This window comes from Canis aureus, chromosome 2 (genome assembly GCF_053574225.1).
Source record: "Canis aureus isolate CA01 chromosome 2, VMU_Caureus_v.1.0, whole genome shotgun sequence".
Lineage (NCBI taxonomy): Eukaryota > Metazoa > Chordata > Mammalia > Carnivora > Canidae > Canis > Canis aureus.
In genome coordinates, this window is record NC_135612.1 from 60,600,948 (window position 1) to 60,625,149 (window position 24,202).

Sequence of the window (24,202 nt, forward strand, 5' to 3'; positions counted from 1 at the left end):
CACTACTAACACACACTCTGGCCCCTGCTCCATCTCATCCAAATCACTTTTTCTTGCAAGTAATTTTGAAAAAATATTAAGATTACAAAAAAAATATTCCCTTCACCAAGCCATGTCATCCTTCCAGAAGGAAAGAGCCCATCACCTGCTCAACTTTCCCTGTCGCCGGCCAATAATTGGGTGAGGTCAGATATCTGACCATAACAGACACACTCCGAACATATGCAGACAGGCCACTGTCAAAACTGCCCCAGGGCGCACCGGAGTACCTACAATAGTTTAGCCCTGGTATCTGATTGTAGGAACCATGACTAGGATTCTGAGCTGGCAACTGGAGAAGAGATGTTGCTTAGAGCTGGAATCCTCCATTCTGGGGGAGAACTGTGGCATCACAGTGGAGGACATGAGCTTGGACAAACCCTCCTGGTCCCACACATCACAGCCCAAAGGCACAGAGCTTGGCCAACTAGAGACCAATGGACTATCTGCACGATGCCAGGGCACCAGGGAACATGCCCCATTATCCACTCATGAGGGGTCCGAGTGGTATTGTCCAAGGATGGCAGGCAGGGGTTTGTGATCCCACAGTGGCACGGGGAAGAGCTGCAGGCTCTAGTGGGGGCCTATAGTGTGCCGAGTCCCAGCGAAAGAATAACCAAAGGCCACCACTGCCCCAGCTCTTGGGCCAGGAGACTGGGGTCTGGGTTGGCAGGTCTGGCCAGGTGCTAACAGGGTAGTCAGAGAGAACAGCCACTGCCCATGGGGAATGGGAGCTCTGACACACTGTCGATAGCACAGGGTTTGGGAGCAGCCTGTCTGGAAAGTGATATGTTTAAAATATGAATCAAAATTGTAAGAATATTTCCACTGTTTGGTCTAGTAACCCAGCTTCTGGGAGTCTCTTCTTAGCTAACAGAGACACAGTGAAGTCTCGTGTGCGAGACACCAAGGACCATGCTGTTTTAAACTGTCCGAAGGGAGAGGACGGGACGGGGGTGATGGGTACAGACCCAAACAATAGTAGAGGCGCATGGATCTGGTGTTACACACCTGCTGAAAATGCAGAAGTGCCTGCTCCTTATTACAAGTTTTCAAAAGCCTGGAACATTGCTAATAGCATACGGGTAACAGATGGAAAGGCAGTGTAAGCAATTGATGCATCAGACCACTCAAGCTGATTTAACACGCAGTGTTGTGGGGAGCTGCCTCCTCTGTGCAGTGGACTCATGAGGGACTTCTTTCCTCCTGTTTCTTTCTCTAGACTTTCTGAGTTTCTACAGCGAGCAGGCATTGGTTTTGAAATCAAGAGAAAAGGGATGCCTGGGTGGCTCAGTGGTTGAGCATCTGCCTTTGGCCCAGGTCATGATTCCAGAGTCCTGGGATTGAGTCCCATGTCCAGCTCCCCTCAGGGAGCCTGCTTCTCCCTCTGCCTGTGTCTCTGCCCCTCTCTCTGTATCTCTCATGAATAAATAAATAAAATATTTAAAAAAAAAATAAATCAGGAGAAAAATGAATGGGCCTGCTGTGTCACAATGTCTGGGTGAGGCCTGCGAGCTTAATTTAATGTGTCCATCCATGTGAAAGAGGCTGGTGGATGAGACTAACACTGAAGTCAGTGGACTGTGAGTAAGCAGACTGTCCATGACAGTGTGGGTGGGCCTCACCCCATCAGTTGAAGGCCCACATAGAACAACAAGTCCACCTTCCCCAGCAAGAAGGGATTCTCCAGAAGGCTGCCTTCATCTGCACCACTGGCTCCCCCAGGTCTCCAGCCCACAGACCCACACTGTAGATTTTGGACTTTCTAGCCCCCATAATCACATATGCCAATTCCTTATAATAAATCTCTTTGTATGTATATATGCAGTACTTCTGTGTATCTGTGTACATGTTTACATACAACATATATAACATTTTACATTTAAACTTTATATGTACTTGATAACACACACACACACACACACCCTGTCAGATCTGCTTCCTTGGAAAACTCAGGCTAAAACAAGAATAGACAAAAAGGATCTGTTCACAGAGGCAAGAATGAGACAGAGAGGACTCAGAAGGCTCCTGGTCCACAGAAGCCCACAGAACCCACATGACCTCCACAAAAATGAGACTGGTGCACACAGACATAGAAAGCATGGCTGGAGAAGGCCAGGCATGGCACACAGCAGTGATGGGTTTACACAATCCTAGCAAGAAAGGCCAGCCCTCTATCCCCACCACTGGGATCTCGTTGTGTCTTCCAACAAGCAAAATGAATACAGAACAGAAAGGGACAGGGAACGTATTCTGGTCTGTTGGGAATAAACCTTTGGGATCTTGCTTAGGCAGTGCCTATTGTATTCCAGACATACAGAGACCAACGTGTGGAGTTCCACTCTGCCCCATGATGGCTAAGTAACCTACACACCTAAAATCCTTTCACACTTTTAAACTCACTTTTGTATCTAAAGCTGGGGATGATCAAACCAAACACATAGTCTGTAAAATGACTAAGTCAAGCTTCATATAGAGCATGAACTTGAAATGCAGAATCAGCAGGATTGCAATTTTTTCTCCAACTCTCAGTGCAAAAATTCCCAGAGAATGTTATCAAAATTTTGAGGGAGGCCTAAAGCATTCCTGGGAAGAAAGACGCACTTACCTTCTCCAGCTCTGTCTTGTGCACTGGGGAGCTTGATGGGGGTGGGCCTTCTGAATCCGCCGGCCCACTGCAGCCACTGTAGACATCTCGGATCACCTACAATAAAGTGCAGACATGTTGGAGCACTCTCGGAGGCAGGGATGCTTGCATAAGGGGCTGAAGCTAGAATGAACAAGCAGAGGCATACAGTATGGTGGGAAAATCTGTGGGCTCAAAAGCACTTGGCTTTAAGTGATGCCAGGTGCTCATTCATTCACTCATTCATTCACCAAATGTCTCTCTGATCTTGGTATTGACACAGGTTTTGGGATACAGGGAAATCGCAATGCCTTGCCCTCATGGGGCTTGCATTCCAGCATAAGTGTGGTATTATGGTGAACAATGAGCCTTACCCAAACACAAAGGTAAAGTAAGACAGCAATAATTGATAATAACACTGGAAGGTGATGTTTAACAAAGAGGAAATGGCTAATTTACAAGATTGAGAGGCCTCACTGAGGGATGCCTGGGTGGCTCAGTGGTTGAGCATCTGCCTTCGGCCCAGGGCGTGATCCTGAAGTCCTGGGATCGAGTCCCACATCAGGCTCCCTGCATGGAGCCTGCTTCTCCTCCCTTTTCCTATGTCTATGCCTCTCTCTGTGTGTCTCTCATGAATAAATAAATAAAATCTTAAAAAAAAAAAAAGAGGCCTCACTGGGATGACCTACAGGCTGGGAGTCAAATGCTCAGAAGGATGTGGCCCCATGAGGAACCAGTGGATAAGGCTTCCAGGCAGAGAGCTAACTGGTGCAAAGGTGCTATGGTGGATGTGAAGTGCTTAAGGATAACATCTGGTGTTGGGGGACAGAAGATGGTGGGAGGCCACCAGGAGGGTGGCTCAGTGCTTTCAGGCCCAGCAAGGAGCCCGGGAGCTACAGGATTGACTTTCTGGGAGGTGGTATGGCACAGAGGCCAGGAGCACAAGCCACAGAGCCTGAATGCCTGAGTTCTCATCCCACCCTTCACCTGGGGCAAATTTAATTAAATGCTCTGTGCTCCAGTGCTCCTGCCTACAGAGCACAGACACATTGGGTCTCACTGGGGACCGTACATGGTCTGAGACAGTGCCTGAGAGGTGGGGAACATGGCACTGTTAGAAATTGTAGACAGCACTGGTGCTACCAATGGAGGATAGCAGACAAAAACTAAGAAGGGAACGAGTCAGCCCCAGGGGCAGTGCGGCCCGGTGTGATGGCAGAAGGGAATGAACCAGTGGCTTGAGGACGATTCTAGAGAAGAACCAGCAGGCCCTGCAGGTGAGTTATGTGGGGCAGGAGGGAAGTGCCACCTCCAAGGCAGCTGGGTGCTGCCACTCAGATGGAGTAGGCAGAGAGAAGCAGTGGGTAGAGGAGAAGTGAGGTGGGTGAGTTCAGAGAAAAAGGCACGCTTCCAGGCAAAGCTGGAACTAAACTAGGCAGTTAGGGGAGAAGAGGCTCTGCTTCCAGCCCAGGAGGGAGTGAGTTGCCAGAGGGAAGACAGAGCAGAACGCAGGTCCAGGATAAGGACCAGAGCCGGTCAGTACGTGGAGCAGAGCCAAAGGAGAGAGGCCAGTGCAAGAATGAGCTGGAACAGCCAGGGAAGCGGGGGCGATCCAGGAGGGTGCAGCTCCCAGGAGCAGGGAGGAGGAGGGAGACACAGCCCAAAGGCACAGGGGCGCCTCTGAGAAGCCCCTCAGCTGCGGGGGAGGGATGGCGGAAGCTGGCTGGAGGAGATGAGCAGAGGAGAATTTCCAGAGGCAGCAGGAGGTAGGATCTGGAGAAGGCAGGAAGACACAGAAAGGCCAGTGTATTTAGTGGCAAGGGTTTGAGGACGCTTCTGTCTGGCCAGTTCTGTTTTCTCAGTGAAATGTGAGGCCAGAACATCAGCTACTAGTTCAAAGTCCCAACCTTGCTGAGCCTCCATTTCCTTACTAGCAAAGGAAGGAGTGTCAAGATGACCTGCCCTGCTATGTCACTATGGTTAAATTCAGAGGAAATGAGACCCTCTATGCAAAGTGCCTAAGCCAGCACCTGGCACATGGTGGCTGCTCTGGTCACCAAATCATTATCACTATGAGTGTCCCCACCACTGATTTCAAGGGCTCAGAAAGGATCCTGCCCTAGACTGACAGGGATGGGGGTCCACGGTACGGTGCTCACAGCCCCCCCAAGGTCACCACCCATTGTCCTTGCTGTCACTACTGAGCTCCTACAGTGAGCTGGGCATGGTTCTGATCGCTGGGGATATACAATGAACAGGACAGCTCGGGGTTCCCGGGGCGGCGGAACTGGCATGCTGGTATGTGAGAAGTTAGCAGGCAGTTCCTTCAAAATGTCTTCTATTCTTTTTGGAACGAAGCTGTAATTTGAGTGCATCCCATGCATCTTCAGGGCAGAACTGAAATGCCAAAGTCGCAGATATCTGGGTAGCAGTTTTGCAATATGATCTCAGCAGACATGCCCAAAATCACCGGCTTGCCCTGGTGTTGGGATTAGTGCCAGAACTGACACGAGCCCCGGACAGTGTTTGCAGCCATTTTGCTGTTCGGCAGCTTCATGAAATAGCTATGGGGCAATGTCCACATTTGAAACTAAAACAGGAAAAAGGAAAACAAAAAAAAAAGGCCCACAGAGCTTGCTGCCACATTTTTTTCCTCTATTAATTCTGAGGTGTGAAAGCATCATCAGAGTGACATCCACCCAGTGACCCAGGCCTTCTGGGCGCCTATGCGTCTGTCCACACTAACTCCACTCCTGCTGCTGCATGAAGGACCCTATTCCTATGCCTCTCCTCTGGTTTTATCAGATCTTCAGTTGACGAGGCAAATTCCTATTTGATCTAAGGACAAGAGTTTGTCTTTTCTCTAGGGAAAGAGTATAATGCAATGGAATCTCCTGGGCTCTTGGGTCAGACAGAAATGGGATTTTAACCCCAATTCTACTGCCTCCTCCATATGTGAGTCAGACCGATACAGACTCAAGCCTTATGTCCTTGTCCAGAACATGCACAAAATAAGGTGTGTGGGGCACCACGGGAAGCAGGATGGTGAAGTGTGAGGTGTCCAGCCCCACTTCTCCCACAGCAGGTGTGAAGCAGGTATGCATCCCTTTCCTGAGACAACAGCCTTAAACAGAGGACACAGCACACAACAATCACATAAACTGACCAGAAAGCCACAAGTATCTCATCTTGCAACAGAAGGCTGAACCCACAAAACGTAAGCTGCAGAAATGTTTCTCTGGCAAAAGCTTTTATTAAAAGAGCAGCGGTCCTCTTTCCTCCTTTCTTTTTTCAAGGGGGGAGGGTCCATGATGCACCCCAGCACTGCTCCAAGGATCCCTCCTGGCCTCAAGGGTGAATCATGTGAACCGCGTCTTTAGGGATGTGTCTGGCTCATTGGATCAGGCTCCTCCTGTGAGCCTCAGTCTCATCTTGTGGGCCCCAGAAGGGGGGCGTCTGTCCCCCACAGGGGGCATGGCTTGGCTCCCCCTGCCCTGGGCTGCAGCTGACCACGTGTTCCTCCCATGGTCACTGATCCAGCAACTGTATGCCCACGGGTGTCATTTTTTTTTCTTGGGCTGGGCTTGCTTTCAGAGGCGGGGCTATCTATGCCTTGCTTATGTGAGCATTCCCAAAGCCTAGCATATAACACCAATCTAAAAAGTGTGATTAATGAGAAAAAAAGGAGGGAATGAGGAACCAAACTGGCCTTGGCATTTCCTCTGAGAGAGAAAGAGGAATGAAGGAATGGAATCCAGAGGGAAAGACACCAGGCCATCATATCAGATAAGTAAGCCCTCATGCCAACTCTCCCTAGTCCTCCGCAAAGATTTCTGAAATCCTTGGAGGGAAAAACGTTAGAAAAGGAAAAAAGAACACATAGATAAGAGCCATGCCTGGGGCACTGACACAGCCCGCCCTGGTGAACTTCCTAACTCTCCCAATCACTAGAATGTCCCTTTTCCTCTCCCCTGTTCCACATCAAGTCCCGTTCTGCCCACAAACAGAAGTTCAAGGAACAGTGGACTCACTGAGGGGGCCAGATGAGGTGATCTGGCCAATGAAGTGAAGCAGTGTCCTTGGCGTCCCTGAGAAGCCTTCCTTGATAAACCCAACCATGCATCTGTACTCTCAGAATTCTGTACTCAGATAAAGGATACACTTTTGTTCTCAACTGATTCCCCCCACCTGAACTCAAACCCCTTATGTAGAGTGCCAGAGTCTCCCACAGTGCTTAGACAGGTATTCGGGAACCCATAGAGACCCAGACACACCTGGGACCAGGCTGGGACTTATCCCTGCCATCCCCACACAGACTTCCCCCAGACTAAGCCATCATTACATCCCGGGCACAGAGAAAGGCACTGTTGGAAACAACACGGAGTGCAGCGTAGACCCATCTAACATAGGTTTCATCCATCAGCCAGTTGGATTATTTCAGGTGACTTTCATGAAGCTACTCTTTGTACTCTGATCACTATTTGTTGCCAAATTGCCCCCACAGAGTTAATTCAGAGGTAATTAATAAAGGCTTTATCATTCAAATTCCTTGAATAGCTACAAATGAAGATTCTGTATTAATAAATTTTTTCTAAAGAGCTATATTCAATGAGAAGTTCAATATGTATTTAAGAGAACTGGATCCAAATTCAGAATTACAAATCCTTCAAAAAAACAAATTGTTTTATGTTCTGTGGTATTTTTGTTTGCTTTTAACTTGAGCCCTCACTGCCAGAAACACAATCTCTGCACATTTTTTAAGGAAACCTGACCACTCCGTTTCTGGGAATATTGGCTGTTGTCTTCTGAGTGACCCCTACAAAATGGCTCATGTTTTCAGCATCTACACACACACACACACACACACACACAAAGTCAGTTAATTTTGGCAAGAGCTGCTGGTGATAGAAGTTACAGACTGCAGCCCGAAGGAAGAGAAACAATTCTTGCCGTGATTGTTGAAGCAGTGTGGGTCAGGTCAGGCACTGGCCACACACAGCCCTCCTGCTCCTCACACCTGAGAAAGGCCGTGTGTGGCTCACTTCAGAGACTGTCAGCTGTTACAGTAAAGCCACACTTCACAATACCAGAAGCCTGGGTAATAAGTTTGGGACCACATGGATAACAGCAGTTCATATTAACAAAGACTTGGCACCTGTTTTATAAGTTCATGGTAGAAAGCTGTTCTAGAGCTTTTACAGAAGGAATTCTACTAATAAACCACTGATAGTACAAGTGTTTAATTCTAAAAGTGTATTTGTGTAACTTTTTCTATCTGCCTTTTTGATAATTCTGATCAGCATATTTCCATTGAATAAATGGGAAAGAGTGTGCTGACCCCAAACATCCTGATAAGTTAAAGGCCTTCTGGGAATATATTCTAGATTTCGAGACCCTTCATTCACTCCCTGTCGCTCCAGCATGCTGTCGTCAAGATAAATAAGGGCTGTTCCTCTTATAACAGTAGTTCTTTAATTTAGAAAAAAAAAAAGCTACTTCAATCATAAAGATGTGGACTTGACAAGATGAAATAAAAAGCCATGATGACAGTGTTGACTTATTTTACAGAAAACTATCATTTGCAAGTTTTAAATCATTTGGAAAAAATAGAACAAAGTTAGAAGATATAGGCTAGCTGATTTCAAGACTCTCTGTAAAGCTGCAGCAATCAAGACAATGTGGCCTTGACACGACCATGTAAAAGGAGACTAACGAAGTAGACAGGAGCCCAGAGATGGACCCACACGTACACAATCAATGGACTTCCAATCAAGGCAATTCAGGTCATCAAGGCGACCAGACCAATTGACTACTTATTTGGCAGAAAATGAATTTTGACCCCTACATTCCATCCTATACACAAAACCAATATGTACGAATCAGAGACCTGTCCATAAAGACAGAGCCATAAAAAATCTGGAAGAAGACACAGGTGCTATCTTGGTGGCTTGGGATATGCTAAGATTTTATGGATAGAAGGCAAAAGGCACTGACTATAAAAGACTGATGTAATGGATTTCAGAATTCACAATTTCTGCTCATCAAAAGGCACTGTGAAGGAAGATACTTCATCCGTGGATTAATCAGTGTCATTCTTTGAGGCAAGAAACACTGCAATAAACAGAGATTTTTCATATTTTTGAAAGGGTTTCAACTACAAGTAAGGTGTACTGCCACTTAAACTCCGTGTGCAACCAATAACATAGCTTCAAAATAAACCAAGAACTGACAGAAATAGGAAGATAAATAGATAAATCCATAATTAAAGAGATAATGGCTACATCTCTCCCTTTGATCTGCTGACAAAACAAATGAATTAGTAGAAGACCTGAAGATGACAGTTAATAACTGTGATCTGACAAATCTACATAGACCTGTGCACCCAGCAAAAAAAAATGCATGTCCCTCAGTGTAGACATGGAGCATTTACCAATCCTGACTACATGTTGAGCAACAAGTCTACAAATCTCTATGATGTGAAATCATATCAAGTTCTTACTATGGTGAATTTAAACCAGAAACTAAAAGCAAATAGATGATTTTTAAAAACCTGAATATTTGGAAAGTAAGCAGTATATCCCTGAATGAACCATTAGTCGAAAAAGGAATCACAACAGATACTAGAGTATATTTTGAACTGAATGACAATAAAAACACAAATGTCAGAACTTACAGGACATGGCTAAGACTGTGCTTGCAGGGCAATGGATAGCTTTGAATGAATGCATATATATAAGAAAAGGGCTAAGAATCAATTATCTAAACATAAACTTCAAGAAGTTGGCAAATTACAAATGAAGCCAAAAGAAAATAGAAGTAAAGAACTGAAAATCGAACATGATATACTCCAGAGAAAAACCAAGAGCCAAAATTTTGCTTTTTGAGAGAACTAGCACAGTGGGTATTCGTCTGGCAGGACCACTGAAGAAGGAACAGGTGTCTCCATTCTGGGTACTGTATAGACAGGCACCCAAGACTGTCACTCTTCCCTTGATAGGTCAAATGAGATGGATGCATTTAAAAAATCAGAGCAGTTTTTCACTCATCAGTGGATGAGAATGCAAGGAAGCCTGGACATTAAGTCCTCATAAGGGAAGAGCCCTTTGAAGGAAAGACGTGACCATGCCACCTCCTGGGTGGCAGGGTGGCAGGAGGCAGAGGGGCCCACTGCAGGGGGCAGGAAGAAACCAGCCTCATCCTGGGGGCCTACAAGGACCAGTGTAATGGTTGAAGCTTCAAGGGGTCCCAGGGACACCATGAGCCTATGCCCACCCACCAACCCCTTCCCCGGCGGGTGTGTGGAAACACCATGAGGGCTGTGCCCAAGCTCAACGGTGTCCTCCTGGGGGCACATTGGGGGCATCCGTGTGGTCCTGGGCAAAGGAGGGTGGATGTGGACACCCCTACCTCTGGCCCCTAATGCATCTCACCATCATCTTGATTTTCAAACTGTTTTCAGTCGGAGCTTGTGAGTTTATTGAGACCTAGAAGTGGTAGCATAGTGATAACAAGAACAAAGCAACAATAGTGAAGCAGCTTAACACTTAAATAGGTGCTCACTACATGCTAGGTACTCTTCTAAATGTCTCCATCTCAACTTATTCTTTTATGCTCACAACACGTCAGAAAGGCAGCCACCATTATGAGCCTCCCTCCCATTGCAGAGTAGAAAACCAAGGCACAGACAAGCAAAGTAGCACATTCAAGACCATAAGAAGCGAAATGCAGATTAAACTAGAGGGAGATCCACCCTTCCCCACCACACTAGCAAACTCCCCAAAGCTTGCTGACGTACGAGGGCGAGGCTGTGGGGGAAAGGCATTCTGACACGTTGCTGGTGGGAGGCTGTGTATCAAAATTATGAGTGCCTACAACCTTCATGCAAGCCAACAGCCCCTCTGGGAAGTCAGGCCACACACTAGCAAGAGTGAGAGATAATATATGCATGGGGTTGATTATTACAGAGTTGTCTGAAAATAACCCAATGCCCAGGAATAAGAGAATATTTTTTTAAATTATGGTCTGTTTGAACAATGAAATGGTACATACTGTAAAAGAGCAAAAGGAAAGACTCCAGTCTCTAAATTGGAAACACTTTGTTTAAGCGTAAAAAGCAAAAGGCAGAACACCACAGCTTGCCTATGGGGGTGGGAATTAAAATCTGCATTTCTACTTGCCTGCATGTGGATATGGAGAGAGACTCTCGGAAGGGACACATACAAAATGATTGCTCTCATACATCGCTGGCAGATGTATAATTGCAAAAGCAAACCTGGGAAACCATTTGTCAAGATCTAGTAATGCTGAAAATGTGTGCATACAAAAGTCAGCCATGCCAGCATCGGTATCCATCCCAGAGAAGCCAAAGGACATGCACGAGAATGCTCACCAAAGCACGCCAGGATGGTGATGGGGTGCATAAACTGCACACCCACTGACCCCTGAGCAGACATCAAAGGGTAAGTAGAAAACGCAAGCTGCAGGATCTGTGCACTCTGAAGCCATGTACGTGGACATTTTTAAACATAAAAATAAATCACTTCTGATTTATAAGTACATATGTGAGTGAAAAAAGTATTTTTTAAAGCATACCTTGGTGATAATATTCAGGATAGAAGTTACCTTTGAGGAAGAAGAGAAAATTAGTAGGGGAGGCATATTCCAGGTCTAGCTGTAGCATCTGAGGTCTTGAACAGGAAGATACAAGGTAAAAGGAAAAGGAAAAGATTCTTAGAACCCTCATGAATCTGAGTCACTGGGAGTCTATGTTTATCAAGTTTCTAGGCGATACCGATAAGACAGCCAACCTACTAACAGGACTGAGAAAATACTACACTGGACCCTCTCCAGTCTCTGATGGTTTTAAAGAAAGAAAACTCTCCGACTGATTGAAATTAGTTTCATCTCTGTCATTTCTAACCAAGACTCCTTAGCTTCTCACACTGACACATGTAACTGAAGAAAAGCACAAACATTTAACAGAGAAATTAATCAATTTAAACTCTTCAGGAGAAGGCAACTTACCACGTATTCTTTGCTTCCCTTTCTGGAAATACCAGCAAATGCTAAAAAAAGCCTTGCAATCAGGCTTCCATTGACAAATAGAGTCATCACCATATAATTAGCTAAGCGCCTGTGATGTGCATCTCACATCTGGCAAAACAGGATGTAAAATTATTTCACTCCATCAGTGCCTAACATCTCAGAGATGTTTTCTTGCTATGTGCCTACCTGTAAGCTGCAGTGGCAGCTCAGTGCTAGGTCTCAGGGGACAGGAGAAGGCCAAGATGCTCCCAACAGCTTTGTATAGAGTGAGTCGTGAGGAAGGGATCTATTCAGTGTGATGGGATACCCATCAAATGGTAAGAAGAGGGGAAAGATAAAAGTCGGGGGTTCAGGGTGGCCCTTGCTGGTTTTTCCACTATGGAATAGGGGGACCCAAGGGTACAGAAGGCCTCAGATGGTTAGCCTGGAGTGGAACCAGGCCAAGAAAACAGAATCACAACAGAGGCTCCTCGCTTCCTTCATCCTTTTCCCTCCTTCTTGAAGGGATGGTGCCAGGACCAAGCAGGTTGAAATGGAGGGGAAAGGCCAGAGTGCTAGGTGGCCCAGCACAGGGAGGTGGAAGGCAAAGGGGAAAAAATCCAAGGTCAGCTCCTGGCTCTGTCCCTCACTGGTCACTGTGTCTACAGCCCACCGGAGACGCAGCCTCTCGCCTATACAAGGAAGCTGCTCACAAGAACCTTCCTCAGGCAGCCATTCTATGCACTAAGGCATAACCATGGTGGAAAAGCATTTTGCAAACTTTAAGGGGCTTTAAAGTTATTGCTAACAGAAGTGGTTGATGCATACCATATCCACGTTGGTGGAAGGCCAAGCACACCAAGCTGAGCAGAAAGTCCTGGTCACAGGACTCCCATGAAGAAAACAAAAGCTCTGTTCAGTCTCCCCTGCTGCAGACACAAGGAAAGCCACATGCTTGGTCTGACTGGCTGACAGAGGTGAACACGGTATACCCTCCTCGAGGAGAAGAGGGCAATACAGAGAGCATTTTCATTTGCCTTCATGCTCCAATGGAAGAAAGCATATGCCAAGAATCAAATTATTTCTATGGGGACAGCTAGATACCTGAAAGAAAAGGAATGACATTGGACCCCTATCTCATGCTACATGCCAACATTAAACAAAGTGGGTTACAGACTAAATTTAAGGCCTGACATTATAAAATCATCAGGAGAAAACAAAGGTGTACATCTTTAGGACCTTGGAATAAACAGAGGTTTCTCAGACATGGCATGAAAGTGATAATAAGGAACAAAGTACTGACACATTTTATAGCACAAGTGACCCTGGAAAATATTATGCCAAATGAAAGCAGCTCGTCATAGAAGGACACGGCATGACATGAAATGTTGAACACAGGCAAATCTATAGGAACAGAAAACAAATTAGTGTTTGCCTGAGGCTGGGGATGGGAGCAACGGCTGCTCACGTGGGGAGTATGGCATTTCTCTTTGAGGAGATGAAAATGCTCTGAAAGTAGATTATGATGAAGAGACCAACAGCCACTCCATCATACTTTATAAGGGTGAATTGTATGGTATGTGAATTATACTTCAAGAAAGCTGTTCTAAAAAAATTATTGAATTAATTTTTTCCCCACATAGAACACCCGATAACCTGGCATGCAGGAAGACAAAATGTTGAGAACAATTTTGCACAGCAACAAATGACCCAGCCAGGTCTACATGCTACCCGCTAAGCCCCTGTCCAACAACTAAGCCTGTTACTTGCTTGTTATGAAAATAAATGGCAAACATTTCTGCAGGAAATTTAAAACTGTAAAAACTGGTGTTCCCAGGTTGAAAAAGAAACAACTAGAAATACTAGAAGTCCATAACCAACAATCAGAACCCAGTCAATGAGGACAAATTCAACAACAGATCTGGCATAGCTAGAAAGAGAAGAATGAGCCAGAAAGAAACAAGAAGACATTAACCGGACTAAGGAGAAAAAAAAAAAAAAAGATACTAAGACAAAGAGATGATAACTAGAATGCAGTGAAAACCTCTAACATATATTTAAACATAGTCGGAGGAAAAGGAATGAGACAAAGGTATATATATATTTTAAAGATTTTATTTATTTATTCATGAGAGACGCATAGAGAGAGAGACAGAGACCAGGCAGAGGAAGAAGCAGGCTCCATGCAGGGAGCCCGATGTGGGACTCGATCCCAGGTCTCCAGGATCACGCCCTGGGCTAAAGGCGGCACTAAACTGCTGAGCTACCCGGGCTGCCAAAGGTATATTTTTAAGAGAAATGGCTGAAAATATTTTTTCTAGAACTTAGAAAGATGATAATCCACAGATTTAGAATTCCAGGGAAGTCCAAGCAGAATAAATAGAAAAGAATCCACATTCAGGCATGAAAAAGAAGAAAAAAAAAGAAAAGAAAAGAGAAAAGAAAAGAAAGAAAAGAAAAGAAAAGAAAAGAAAAGAAAAGAAAAGAAAAGAAAAGAAAAGAAAAGAAAAGAAAAGAAAAGAAAAGAAAAGAAAAGAAAAGAAAAAAGAAAAAAGAAAAAAGAAAAGAAAGGAAGGAAGGAAGGAAGAAAATCAAAGGAAAAGAAAAAGTTGTCAAATAGCCTGCGACTTCCAGGCAGATTGCCTTTTGAAGGCCAGGGTTAGAGTAATTAGCTGCAAAGTCATCGGAACACCCTACTATCAAAGATAAAACTGCTTGGGTTATGGGCATCTGGGTGGCTCAGCCAGTTAAGCATCTGCCATGATCTCAGGGTCCTGGAATCAAGGCCTGCATCCGGCTCCTGCTCAACGGGGAGTCAGCTTTTCCCTCCCTCTCTGCCCCTCCCCCTGCTTGGGTGCATGTGCAATCTCTGTCAAATAAATAAATAAAATCTGTAAAAAATAAAAAAATAGAATGCTTAAGAAAAAAACCCTACTCAGGTTAATCCATTTTTGCCTCTGCCTGAGAAATACACGCACTGAAATAAAAACAGGTGTAAGAAAGGCCTGGCCATGAAAAAGGCTCCGAGGCCCAGTGAGTGCCTCACCTTCAGCCACTGCTCAGCCTGCTCCTTGCTCTGAACGGCGAGGACCAGTGGGTCTGTGCCCTGCTGGGTGATTTTCAGCTCGTGTTTCTTCTTCTTACTGTCCTTCGGTGTGTACGTCACGTTGCAGCCCTGCAGCGGCAGTTCCATCTGAGGCTGTTGGTCCTTGGAACTTTTGTAGCACTGCATTGAACACAAGAAACCAGAGTTACGGTGAAAGGAGTTCCAGGAGAGACACGGATATGACGCTGGCAGAGGGATGAAGAGGCCTCCAGGGTCACCTTGAGCAGTGGAGCAGCTCAGGGGCTGGAGTGTGGGTATGTAGGCACACACATGAAGCCCACAGGCCCGTTTCATGTGACATGTCACCCTCATGTACGTGAAAATACACCTACTCTTTAATTCAGTAGAGTCTGCCAAGGAGCGTGAATGATGAGCCTTGGTGGGAGAGAGAAACCCTCTCCTCTGATGGGGACCATGCCCCAGTGCAGCTTCCCCTATAAGTCTCATGAACATGATATATTAGATTTGCCGAAAAGCATGGCCCTAATGTGTGCAGACAACAATTTGGATCTTTATTCTACAACCTATGTCATTTGGTATCTTCCGGCCTCATCTCCATCACCTTTCTGAAAGACAGGTGAGGGAGTTCGACAGTATACACAGCAACACATCCTATGCAGCATGTCTGCAAAGGTTTGCTTTCTAGTTGAGTACAGAATCCGAAGTTCTCCCTGCTCCATTTGCACAGCAGACGTCCACTCTAAAGAATTCAGTGCTGTGGCAAACACTCAGATTTAGTTCACGTGACCTTCGTCTGGATCTGTGAAACCTAGAATCAAATCTTGTCCAAAGGTTTCCCTGCTCCCCTTGGGTCTAGTCGTATTACTTAGAACCAAAAGCACCCGTATTCATGGAAATGGACGGTCTGAGGATGCAGACATCTGGGTTCTGGCCCTGCTATTCATTTAATCTGGCACCTGGGAAGCCACTCAAGCTTTCTGAGCCTGCTTTCTCATTTGTAAAATGAACTACTGCTGTGATCTTCGTGATTTTATTGACTCACAGTAAATGATTAGTTACAATAATACCTGCTACCAATACCAAGTAGAGTGTCAACATCATGTGTGGTATTTCATACTTTCACTTGATTGCCATAGTTGTCCATTTTGCAGATTAGGAAATTGAGGCTCACTCGGTTAAATGGTTTGACCAAAGTCAGACACATGAAAAGTGGTAGAACCCAGCCCCAAATGCTGTGAGCGCACAGCCGGCTCTCTCCACTGGGCGCCAGGTACTGGAGAGGGAGGGAAGGAAGAGACACCTGTTTTTTCAGAAGTGACTTCCAGAGTTCTCTCCTATCCTACAGTTCCAAAACCTTGGCTCCTGAGTGCCACAGGTATAGAACATACCCACATTTTACAAAAACCCAATTGACAGTTGCCCTGTCTGAAATAAAAGAAAAAAAAATACACCAAAACCAACTAACCCCAGATTGGTATGAATGCTCACTGTTTGGGAGTTTCATATTCTCAGTAAGTGCAAAAAAAAAAAAAAAAAAAAAAAACAGTGAAAAGGAAACTAATGGTACAGTGGACAGAGTTAGACAGGAAATGCCTCTAAAAGGGAATGTCACCAGCCCTATGTCAAAGTGCAGCCTGGGCATCCTTGAAGTCAGACTCCCAGGGGAGCGGACTCTCAGCAGAGGGCAGCATGCACCCTGAGAGCCAGGCCTGCGGGATGGAGGGGCAGGAAGAAGGCAAGCCACCAGCCTCAGAAGAGCCTGGGGATCTCTGGAGCTGGAAGCCACCAACAGGATTGTCCTGATGCAGACCCCAGGAGAGGGAGCATGACCTGAGCGAGCTGTCCTGATGGGGTTCTGGTACATCACGGGGTCCACCACAGGGCCGCCTGGCCTGGAAGGGCACAGACACCAGAAGCTTATGCAGAAACCCACGGATGGTGCTACCCATGGGAAGACAGGCAGTAAACATTTAGGGAAGAGCCTGGCTTTTGGTTTTCCATTTGCAATTTTTTGTGTTGTTCAAACTTGGAAAGCACTCGTTTTACCACTGTTAATTTTTTTTTTTCAGTGTCAGCAGGGGTCATCTGGGTAGTTGGATCATAGGACGTTTTTGAAAGGAAAAAGCTTCATAATAAAAATAACTAACTTTGATTCTGCATTTTGCCAGAGACAGTGTTTTCACAGGGTTTTCTATTAATTTCTTCTGAAATGTTCACAACTACTCTGAATGGTAGGTGTTTTCATCCTGGTTTTGAAGACAGAAATCCCAGAAATCCGGAAGGAGATGAAAGGAATGAGAGGGGAGGAGGAGGGAGGGGAGGGTGTGGAGGAGGAGGACTGTTGGGAGAGGACGCTGACCCCATGACACCACCATACACCCACAGGCTTCCTGCTCCCTTTCCAGAGCTCCTCCTATACCTGAGAGTCCACTGAGGTTGTTACAGCATTTACACAACACATCCACATCTTGCAGCCATTACATCAGACTGTAAATAAGGACCACATTAATCCTTTTCATCTTTTTTTTTTCATTCTTTACTTTAAAATTCCCTAATGGCATCATATTTGGCATATTCTAAATTTGGGAGAAATTCAGGCCACACATGTGGAAAAAATATGTATTCTCACTGTTTAAAAAAATTTTTTTGAAAGTCATTAAAAATATACAATGTCCTAAGACTCTAGTAAAAGAACATTCCCATAATTCACAGATGAAACTATAGAGAATAAGGTTACCCGCTCCACTGAAGAGGGATATACAGAATCATAAATTCTCCTGTGTTGTTTTAAAAATATAATCCTGTGATTTTTTTCCCCCAAAGTTAGTTTGAAGGAAAAACAAAAGGCAGAAACTCTGATAATCAACCAGGGTTTCCAAAGCTGGAAGGACAGGAGAAGGAGGAAGGAGGGAGGAGGGAGTGGGAATGTCACAGGCACTCAAGGGCTCAGACTTCCTAATGGGGGTCCCTGTGGGAAGGACAACACAGCAGGAGGCCCACGTGTCCCTGCACCCTGCTTCTCTGCTACTTAATCCATCTTCCTATTCAGCTTCTAGGATCAAACAAAAAAAGAATCTGCCTTCAGCTTTCCAAAAGAATTTCCTTTCCTGGACACTCTCCTCTCAAACCCCGCCTGGCCTGCTCAGCCCACTTGATGACCTGGCTTTGAGGAATTCACTGACTCATTACCAATGAGAAAATCCATCTTGCTGACTTCTGGCGAGTGAAAGCCTGTGCCTTTCCAGCGGTACACACCCGCAGACACTGGCCCGGGATGGGAAGGACTCTGCCCGCTGGTTGCTGCAGGGACCAGCGGCAAAGGCATCAAAGTCTCGGTGGTGACCGCCCTGACAGCAAGGAGCTCCCTGTAAGGTGGCACTGAGGCCAGGCGCCCCCCCTGCCACTTCCTGCCACCCAATGCTAGCATTGCCTGAGTATCGACCCCATCCAGGGAGACTGCCAGCAGAGCCCACCCACTACACAAGCACAACCCATCCGCGTCATGTTACCAGCAGTTTGGTGTCTTTGACGACACAAAGAAGCTTGCTCCACTGCCCGAAGCGCTTCTTCCTCAGTAGGAAGGCACAGATTTTGGCATCCTTCACCAGGTCCATGGAGGCCTCCTCAGACGGCCACTGGTGCCGTGTCTTCTTGCCCTTTCCATCCTCTTCCTCCTCATCATAAGACTCATAAGAGCTACTCATTGCATCTGAGTCATAATCTGTCAAAAGTAAGGAAAGAAGTAAAGATTGAGGGCCTGTCTACAAACACCTTATCTGGAATCCTACCTGTGGGCTCAAGAGTATGACTGTGGTACCAGGAAATGAGGAAGGGGCCTTCCATGTGGTGGGGTAAAGGTAATCAGTAAAGACTGGGAAAAAATAACCAAGGTAGGCAGTGGAAAGTAATGATGAGATTTAAACTGAAATGCCTTAGAGTCTTCATCTATGAAAACCAGTCCTATGCTGTTCGGTGAGGACTCGGCTGTCTGCAGACCCGCGGTGTTGGATCCTGGGCACACCGCCACTGGTGAGTGGACCCAGCCAACAGGCTACCACCCACAGGGTGCAGCTCTCCCACAACACACCAATAGGTCAAGATCTTCTCGGGTCTGCAAAGTCCTGCCTGCGTGCATTGCCACACACCCACCCTTGCTCCCATTCCACACCCAGCCCAAGCCCTCCTTCTTCAGGCTTCCAGAGACCTTTACACCTATCCTTCTCATTCTATGAGGCAGGAACAGTTCATATCAGATCATCTCCAGTTTCCTGAATGCAGCACATTCTCTCATTGCTGGGGCTCTACACGCACGGCTTCCTGCTCTCACACAGGCTTCCTGCTCATCCTACCCAATCTCCTGCCTTTGCCTGAATATGTCTCTTGCCTCTCAGGGTTTAATTTCTGGGTACCCTGCATTAAAAGTCAGTAAGTCCATATGCATATTTTGAGTACTTTTTTAGTAAATATGTTTCACAATAAAACAGTTTTTAAAAGCTTAGTATGGCTAGGATGTAGCTGACATGGTAGGAAGTGTCGGAGCAAACCACTGACAGGTGGCAGGAGCCCAGGCCGCTTGGAGACCCGGTGTAATCTGAGGTCTCATATGGGCAATGTGCAAACTCAGACTTTCATTTTAGGAAGGTTATTCTCACAATAGTTGGAAGGATCATGAATCCCTCAGTTCTTAGCTCATTTTCTAGAACATCGAATCCAACAAACATTTAGTGAACAAATGAGCAAAAGGATTAATGAACAGTTGTAAATGGGAGAAATACATCTGATTTCACTCATTCAGCACGCTTATTGAGGGCTTACTATGCGTCAGGCAATCTTTTTCATACTTACACAGTTGGACCTTGAACACACGTTTGAACCACATGGGTCCACTTATAAGTGGATTTTTTTTTCAATTAATACAGGACAGTATTTAACTGCCTTAACATTTTCATTTCTCTAGCTTTTTTTATGGTTAAGACTATAGTACGTGATGCATAAGACACATAAAATGTGTAAATGGATGCTCTGTGTCATGGGTAAGGCTTCCTGTCAACAGTAGGCTATTAGTGCCTACAATTTTGCAAAGTGACACATGGATTTTCGATTGTGCAGGGGCTCAGTGGCCCTGACCCCCGCAGCGTTCAAGGACCAGCCATACTTCTACATAAAGGTGCCATATAGACCCATGACAAAACCAGGTGGGCTTCACCTTCACAAGGGATTTTCACACCCATGCTCTCTGGGGTCAGAGATAAGCGCATGTCAGTATGGTGGCCCTCCCTTATCCATGGTTCCACTTCCTGCTGTTTTAGTTCCTTGTGGTCAATGGGTGTCCAGAAGTAGGTGATCTTCCTCCTAACATAACATCAGAAGGTCGCAGTAGCCTCACATTGCGTCACATGCCCACATCACTCCCCTCTCACATCTCATCACGTGGGCACTTTATCATCTCACATCATTATAGGAAGGATGCATACAGGATAGTAAGATCCTTTGAGAGAGTGTGACCACCAGTGCATCCCTCAACTGCTCCACTTTTATTACCGTGTACCATCCCACTTGTTCTATTGTGTCAATCTCCTGTGCCTAATTCATAAACTACACTTTGTCACATATGTGTGAGTAGGGTACTATGCACAGCTTCTGGCATCCACTGGGTGTCCTAGAATGTCTCCCCTGAGGAGGAGGAAGAGGAGGAGGAGTGAGCCCCTGGCACATCCTGGCGCCTGTGTAGACATCTACACTTCTTATAGAACAAGAAGGCAGATCAAAGAGCCAGCAAAGGCCTGCGTAGATCTGTGTGTTTACAGGATGTTGCTGGTTAGGAAACACTCTTCACACCAGACACCAGTCTCATAGGCAGTTATGGCAAAACTGAAGAACACTCCAGTAAATAATGACCTTCAACTATAAAATGTTAAAATGTGTATTTTAGACATATACCCATCTCCCACAAAATCACAACTGGCATTTCAAGCAATTGCCCTTAAGGAGGGAGAGAATGAGGAGAGAGGGCAACCAGGAAACTGAAAATGCAAGCCTGAACCCCAACCCCAACAAGATCTGTATGACAGCACCACTGACCCAGGCCGGCTAGAACCAGCTCCCCAGAATCCCATGGTCCATATGGTGTGGGTGAGGTTAGCACTAGGGAGTGCCGTTGAGGAGATGGGACAGCAGAAAGGAACGGCAGCCCCTACACCCTGAAGGTTGGTGGAGGGCACCAGGTTCTCCTGGGGCTCAGGCATGTGTTGTGGGTGCATCCTTTGCCCTGCTGCTGGGCCCCCAAGTTGGGTGGTGCAGATCCTCCATAAGTATCAGCACCACAGCCAAGAGGACCAGCATCTTTGGTGTTGCCTAGCGGGTGGGGGGTCATGGATCCCCATGGTTATGGGGTGCAGTTTGCCCTTGTGGATTTCAGAGTCCCTGAGCTCCACCACTTCAAGCCCGGCTGCTCTTGGGGACTGCTGAGCCACCCACAGGTGCAGTTCCCATGGCCTCCAATAGCTGCCATGATTGTGTGAAGTCCAGCCCCCAGAAAGAAGCTTCTGTTCCATGTCACAGTGGCTCTGCTTCTCTGATCACACCCTGTTCTAGATGGTAACAGAAGCCTGATGGCAGGCAGGCTCCTCTAGGTGAAGCTCAGTGCAGACCTTCAGGATTTCAGAGCTCAGCTACAGAAAAACTGCTTTTGGCTCTTGGATACTCTAGCAGCATCTAAATGCTTTGTCATGGGCACCTCAGCTGCCCAACGTGGGCTCTCGGTCACCTGTCCCACCACGGAGCATCTGAGCAGGCTGCATCCATTGGGCCCATAAGCCATAAATACCAGGTGCGAGCTAGGAGCTCAGGTACACATGACCCTGTGCCTATTGCTTGGGCTTCTTCTCCTAACACAAACTCCTCAGCATGGCCTAACAGTTTGGTTGGATGGTCAAGACTGGAGAGGAACTGGCCACAAGCAGGGTATGCAGAAGGGACTTGAATGAACCTCCCAGATGGGCTCAGAAAGTGAAGTTCACATACCAGCTGAGCTCTTAGCAAAGCCTCAGCAGATCTTCACAACTGGCTCCCTAAGGTAGCCTGTCACATAGACATCAGGAAGCTTCTTTCCCCCAGATTCTCATCCAAGTGGAATCACGTACATGGCCGTGGTGCAAGGAAGGATCTCCACTCAGCAGAGTTAGTGACTCCTGGACCTTCTGAGTGGTCCTGCCTGCACATGACACTGTCCCTTGGCGTGTCAGCCAGCTACCTAGTAACTGGCTCACTCCCATCACAGGAGGGGTAACAGTGCATTTTCACCGGAAGAGATCACTCCCTGCCACAATGCTCCTGCCAAAAGCACAGTCTTGCAGAATGCTCTATTCACCAGCATGGCACCCCAGCATTGCTTCTGACCAGAGAACTCATGTTACAATGAATGAAGTCCAAGCTATGGGTCTGTGCTCATGAGCTCCACTGGTCTTGCCATGCCCCATCACCTGAAGCAGCTGACCCAACAGACCAGTGGAATTCCTTTGGAATATTCAGTTCCAGGTCTACCTTGATTGGCCACCCCTGGGGAACTCAGGGTGCTAGCTTCCAGAATACCTTTTAGCAGTATATGCTCTGCCTCAGTGGGGCTCTTTCCCCCATGGCCAGGGCTCACAGGTCTGGGAATCCAGGGCTGAGAATGGTAGTGGCTCCTCTCACTAGAACCCCAGGGATCCATTGACAAAATTTCTGCCTCCCTTCCTTGAAATTTTGGCTGTTAGCCCATAGGTCTTAGTTTCTAAGGGCAGAATATTCCCTCCAAAGGATGCAGTAATCACTCTATTAACCTAGAAGGGGAGTGAATAGGCAAAGAGAGGGTTAAGGGCAGTGGCTGTGGTGACCAGTCATGGCCACACTGGGGTGAAAGGGCAGTCCCTGGAGTAGCCCTCATTACTTCCATGCCCCAGGAGTAGTGAACCATCCAAAGCAGCCAGACCTTTCAGGAAGGAAAGATGAGTCATTTTATTGAGTGATCGACCAAGGTGCTTGCCGGAGACAATGGGAACATGAAGGAAGTTATAAATATACATTATGACCATTGACCAATTGTAGAAATGAGGACGGGACTAGTTACGCATGAGTCTTTGTTCTGACTCTAATATCTGTGTACAAGTTCTCCTCTTCCCCTCCCTTTCCCTCCCGTCCAACAGCAGCTGGCCGTGGATCTCAACATTCAAGCTACAGGCTCTCCAAGGGGGGAGTATGACCCTGCTGGAAGAGAACAGGTGTCACCCCAAAGTCAGTAAAGGGACTTTCTATCCCCTTGGGCAGTTAGGAAATTTTCCATGATACAGGAGATAGTTGAATTATGCTAACCTGAACCGTGATTCTGCTCTTGTCTTTACTTGGAAATTCAATGTGCTTAAAAGAGATGTGCTTGGACGCCAAATGGACACGGGAGAAATGGTGGTGGCTTTACACCATACCAACTTGGCACAGTTGGAATGACATTTCCCCAGATTCCCTTCCTCGGATGGTTCTGGGTCAGGGCTGGCCACAGGAGAGATTTGTGAGCAGTCTATAAGGCAGGAGGGGAGCCACCACCAGTACACGCTAAGGGTTGGCTCAAGTGTCAGGTGCCACTGCAAGCTCACACTTGCTGTCACAGGCTGGCCAGCTCTCTGCTGAATCCACAGATCCTGAATCTCCTGCAGGCCCTCTCCCTCATCTTCTGAGGCCCAGCCAGGCATGTGCCACTCTGCAGAGGTGCCTTCCAGCCTGTCCTGCAACACACGCTACTCCATTGTTTCCATGGCTGCATCAGGTCCTCCTATTATGGACCCTTTATTCCTCTGCTGGAACTACACCTGAGAATGGGTTCAACAGAGCTGTCTCCACATCCCTAAGTAACCCACCTGGACAGCAGCTCCCTGCATCATTCCTCAGGAGGCGAGGGGAGGAGGAGACAGAAGGGGGGCCCTTGCCACCAGCTGCCCACCCCAGACACCTGGTTAAGGGAGCCTCGGCGGGCTGTCCCCACTGACTTACTGTCCCGAGCCTGTGTCCTTCTGTTACACTGTCTTCTGGATTTGGTTTGACAAAAGCTGCGCGCCCCTTGGCAACTAAGGGATGGCTTCTCTGAACAACAGGACAGGACATGTCACTGAGGTGGGACTTCTCAGACTGCAATTGTTCTTGGTTTCTAGCCTTGCAACTATGTTGGTGGGAGGGGAAGGATGGTAGGAGCAGGCTAGAGCCAGTTATTCCCAGCAGTGGGAAATACCCTCGTGGAAAAGCTTGTTTTCCCGGACTCCCTGCTGTAAGAAGCAAAGGAAGCCAGTGAGGTTCTGAATGACACCGAGTCGCTTCAGATTTTGTGTTTTCTGATGAATCAACTGACTTCTGAAATGGTGGACACTTTAGAAATTACATGAGTGCATTGTCCACGGATGGTTTTTAAATAACAGAGAAGA

General features: G+C 46.7%; 1 protein-coding gene across 10 annotated transcripts in view; it reads right to left on the bottom strand.

Annotated features, from left to right (window-relative positions):
- AFAP1 (actin filament associated protein 1) overlaps nt 1-24,202 on the bottom strand; it is a 142,584-nt gene that overhangs the window by 45,502 nt on the left and 72,880 nt on the right. For 7 of the 10 annotated variants that reach the window (XM_077875166.1, XM_077875161.1, XM_077875157.1 and 4 more), the window contains 4 exons: nt 18,266-18,477; nt 14,736-14,915; nt 11,258-11,287; nt 2,648-2,743 (listed from right to left, as the gene is read on the bottom strand). In XM_077875166.1, coding sequence (XP_077731292.1) covers nt 2,648-2,743; nt 11,258-11,287; nt 14,736-14,915; nt 18,266-18,477 — 518 coding nt within the window. The remainder of the gene's footprint in view (nt 1-2,647; nt 2,744-11,257; nt 11,288-14,735; nt 14,916-18,265; nt 18,478-24,202) is intronic. The other 3 variants (XM_077875173.1, XM_077875193.1, XM_077875212.1) reach the window with 1 other exon arrangement.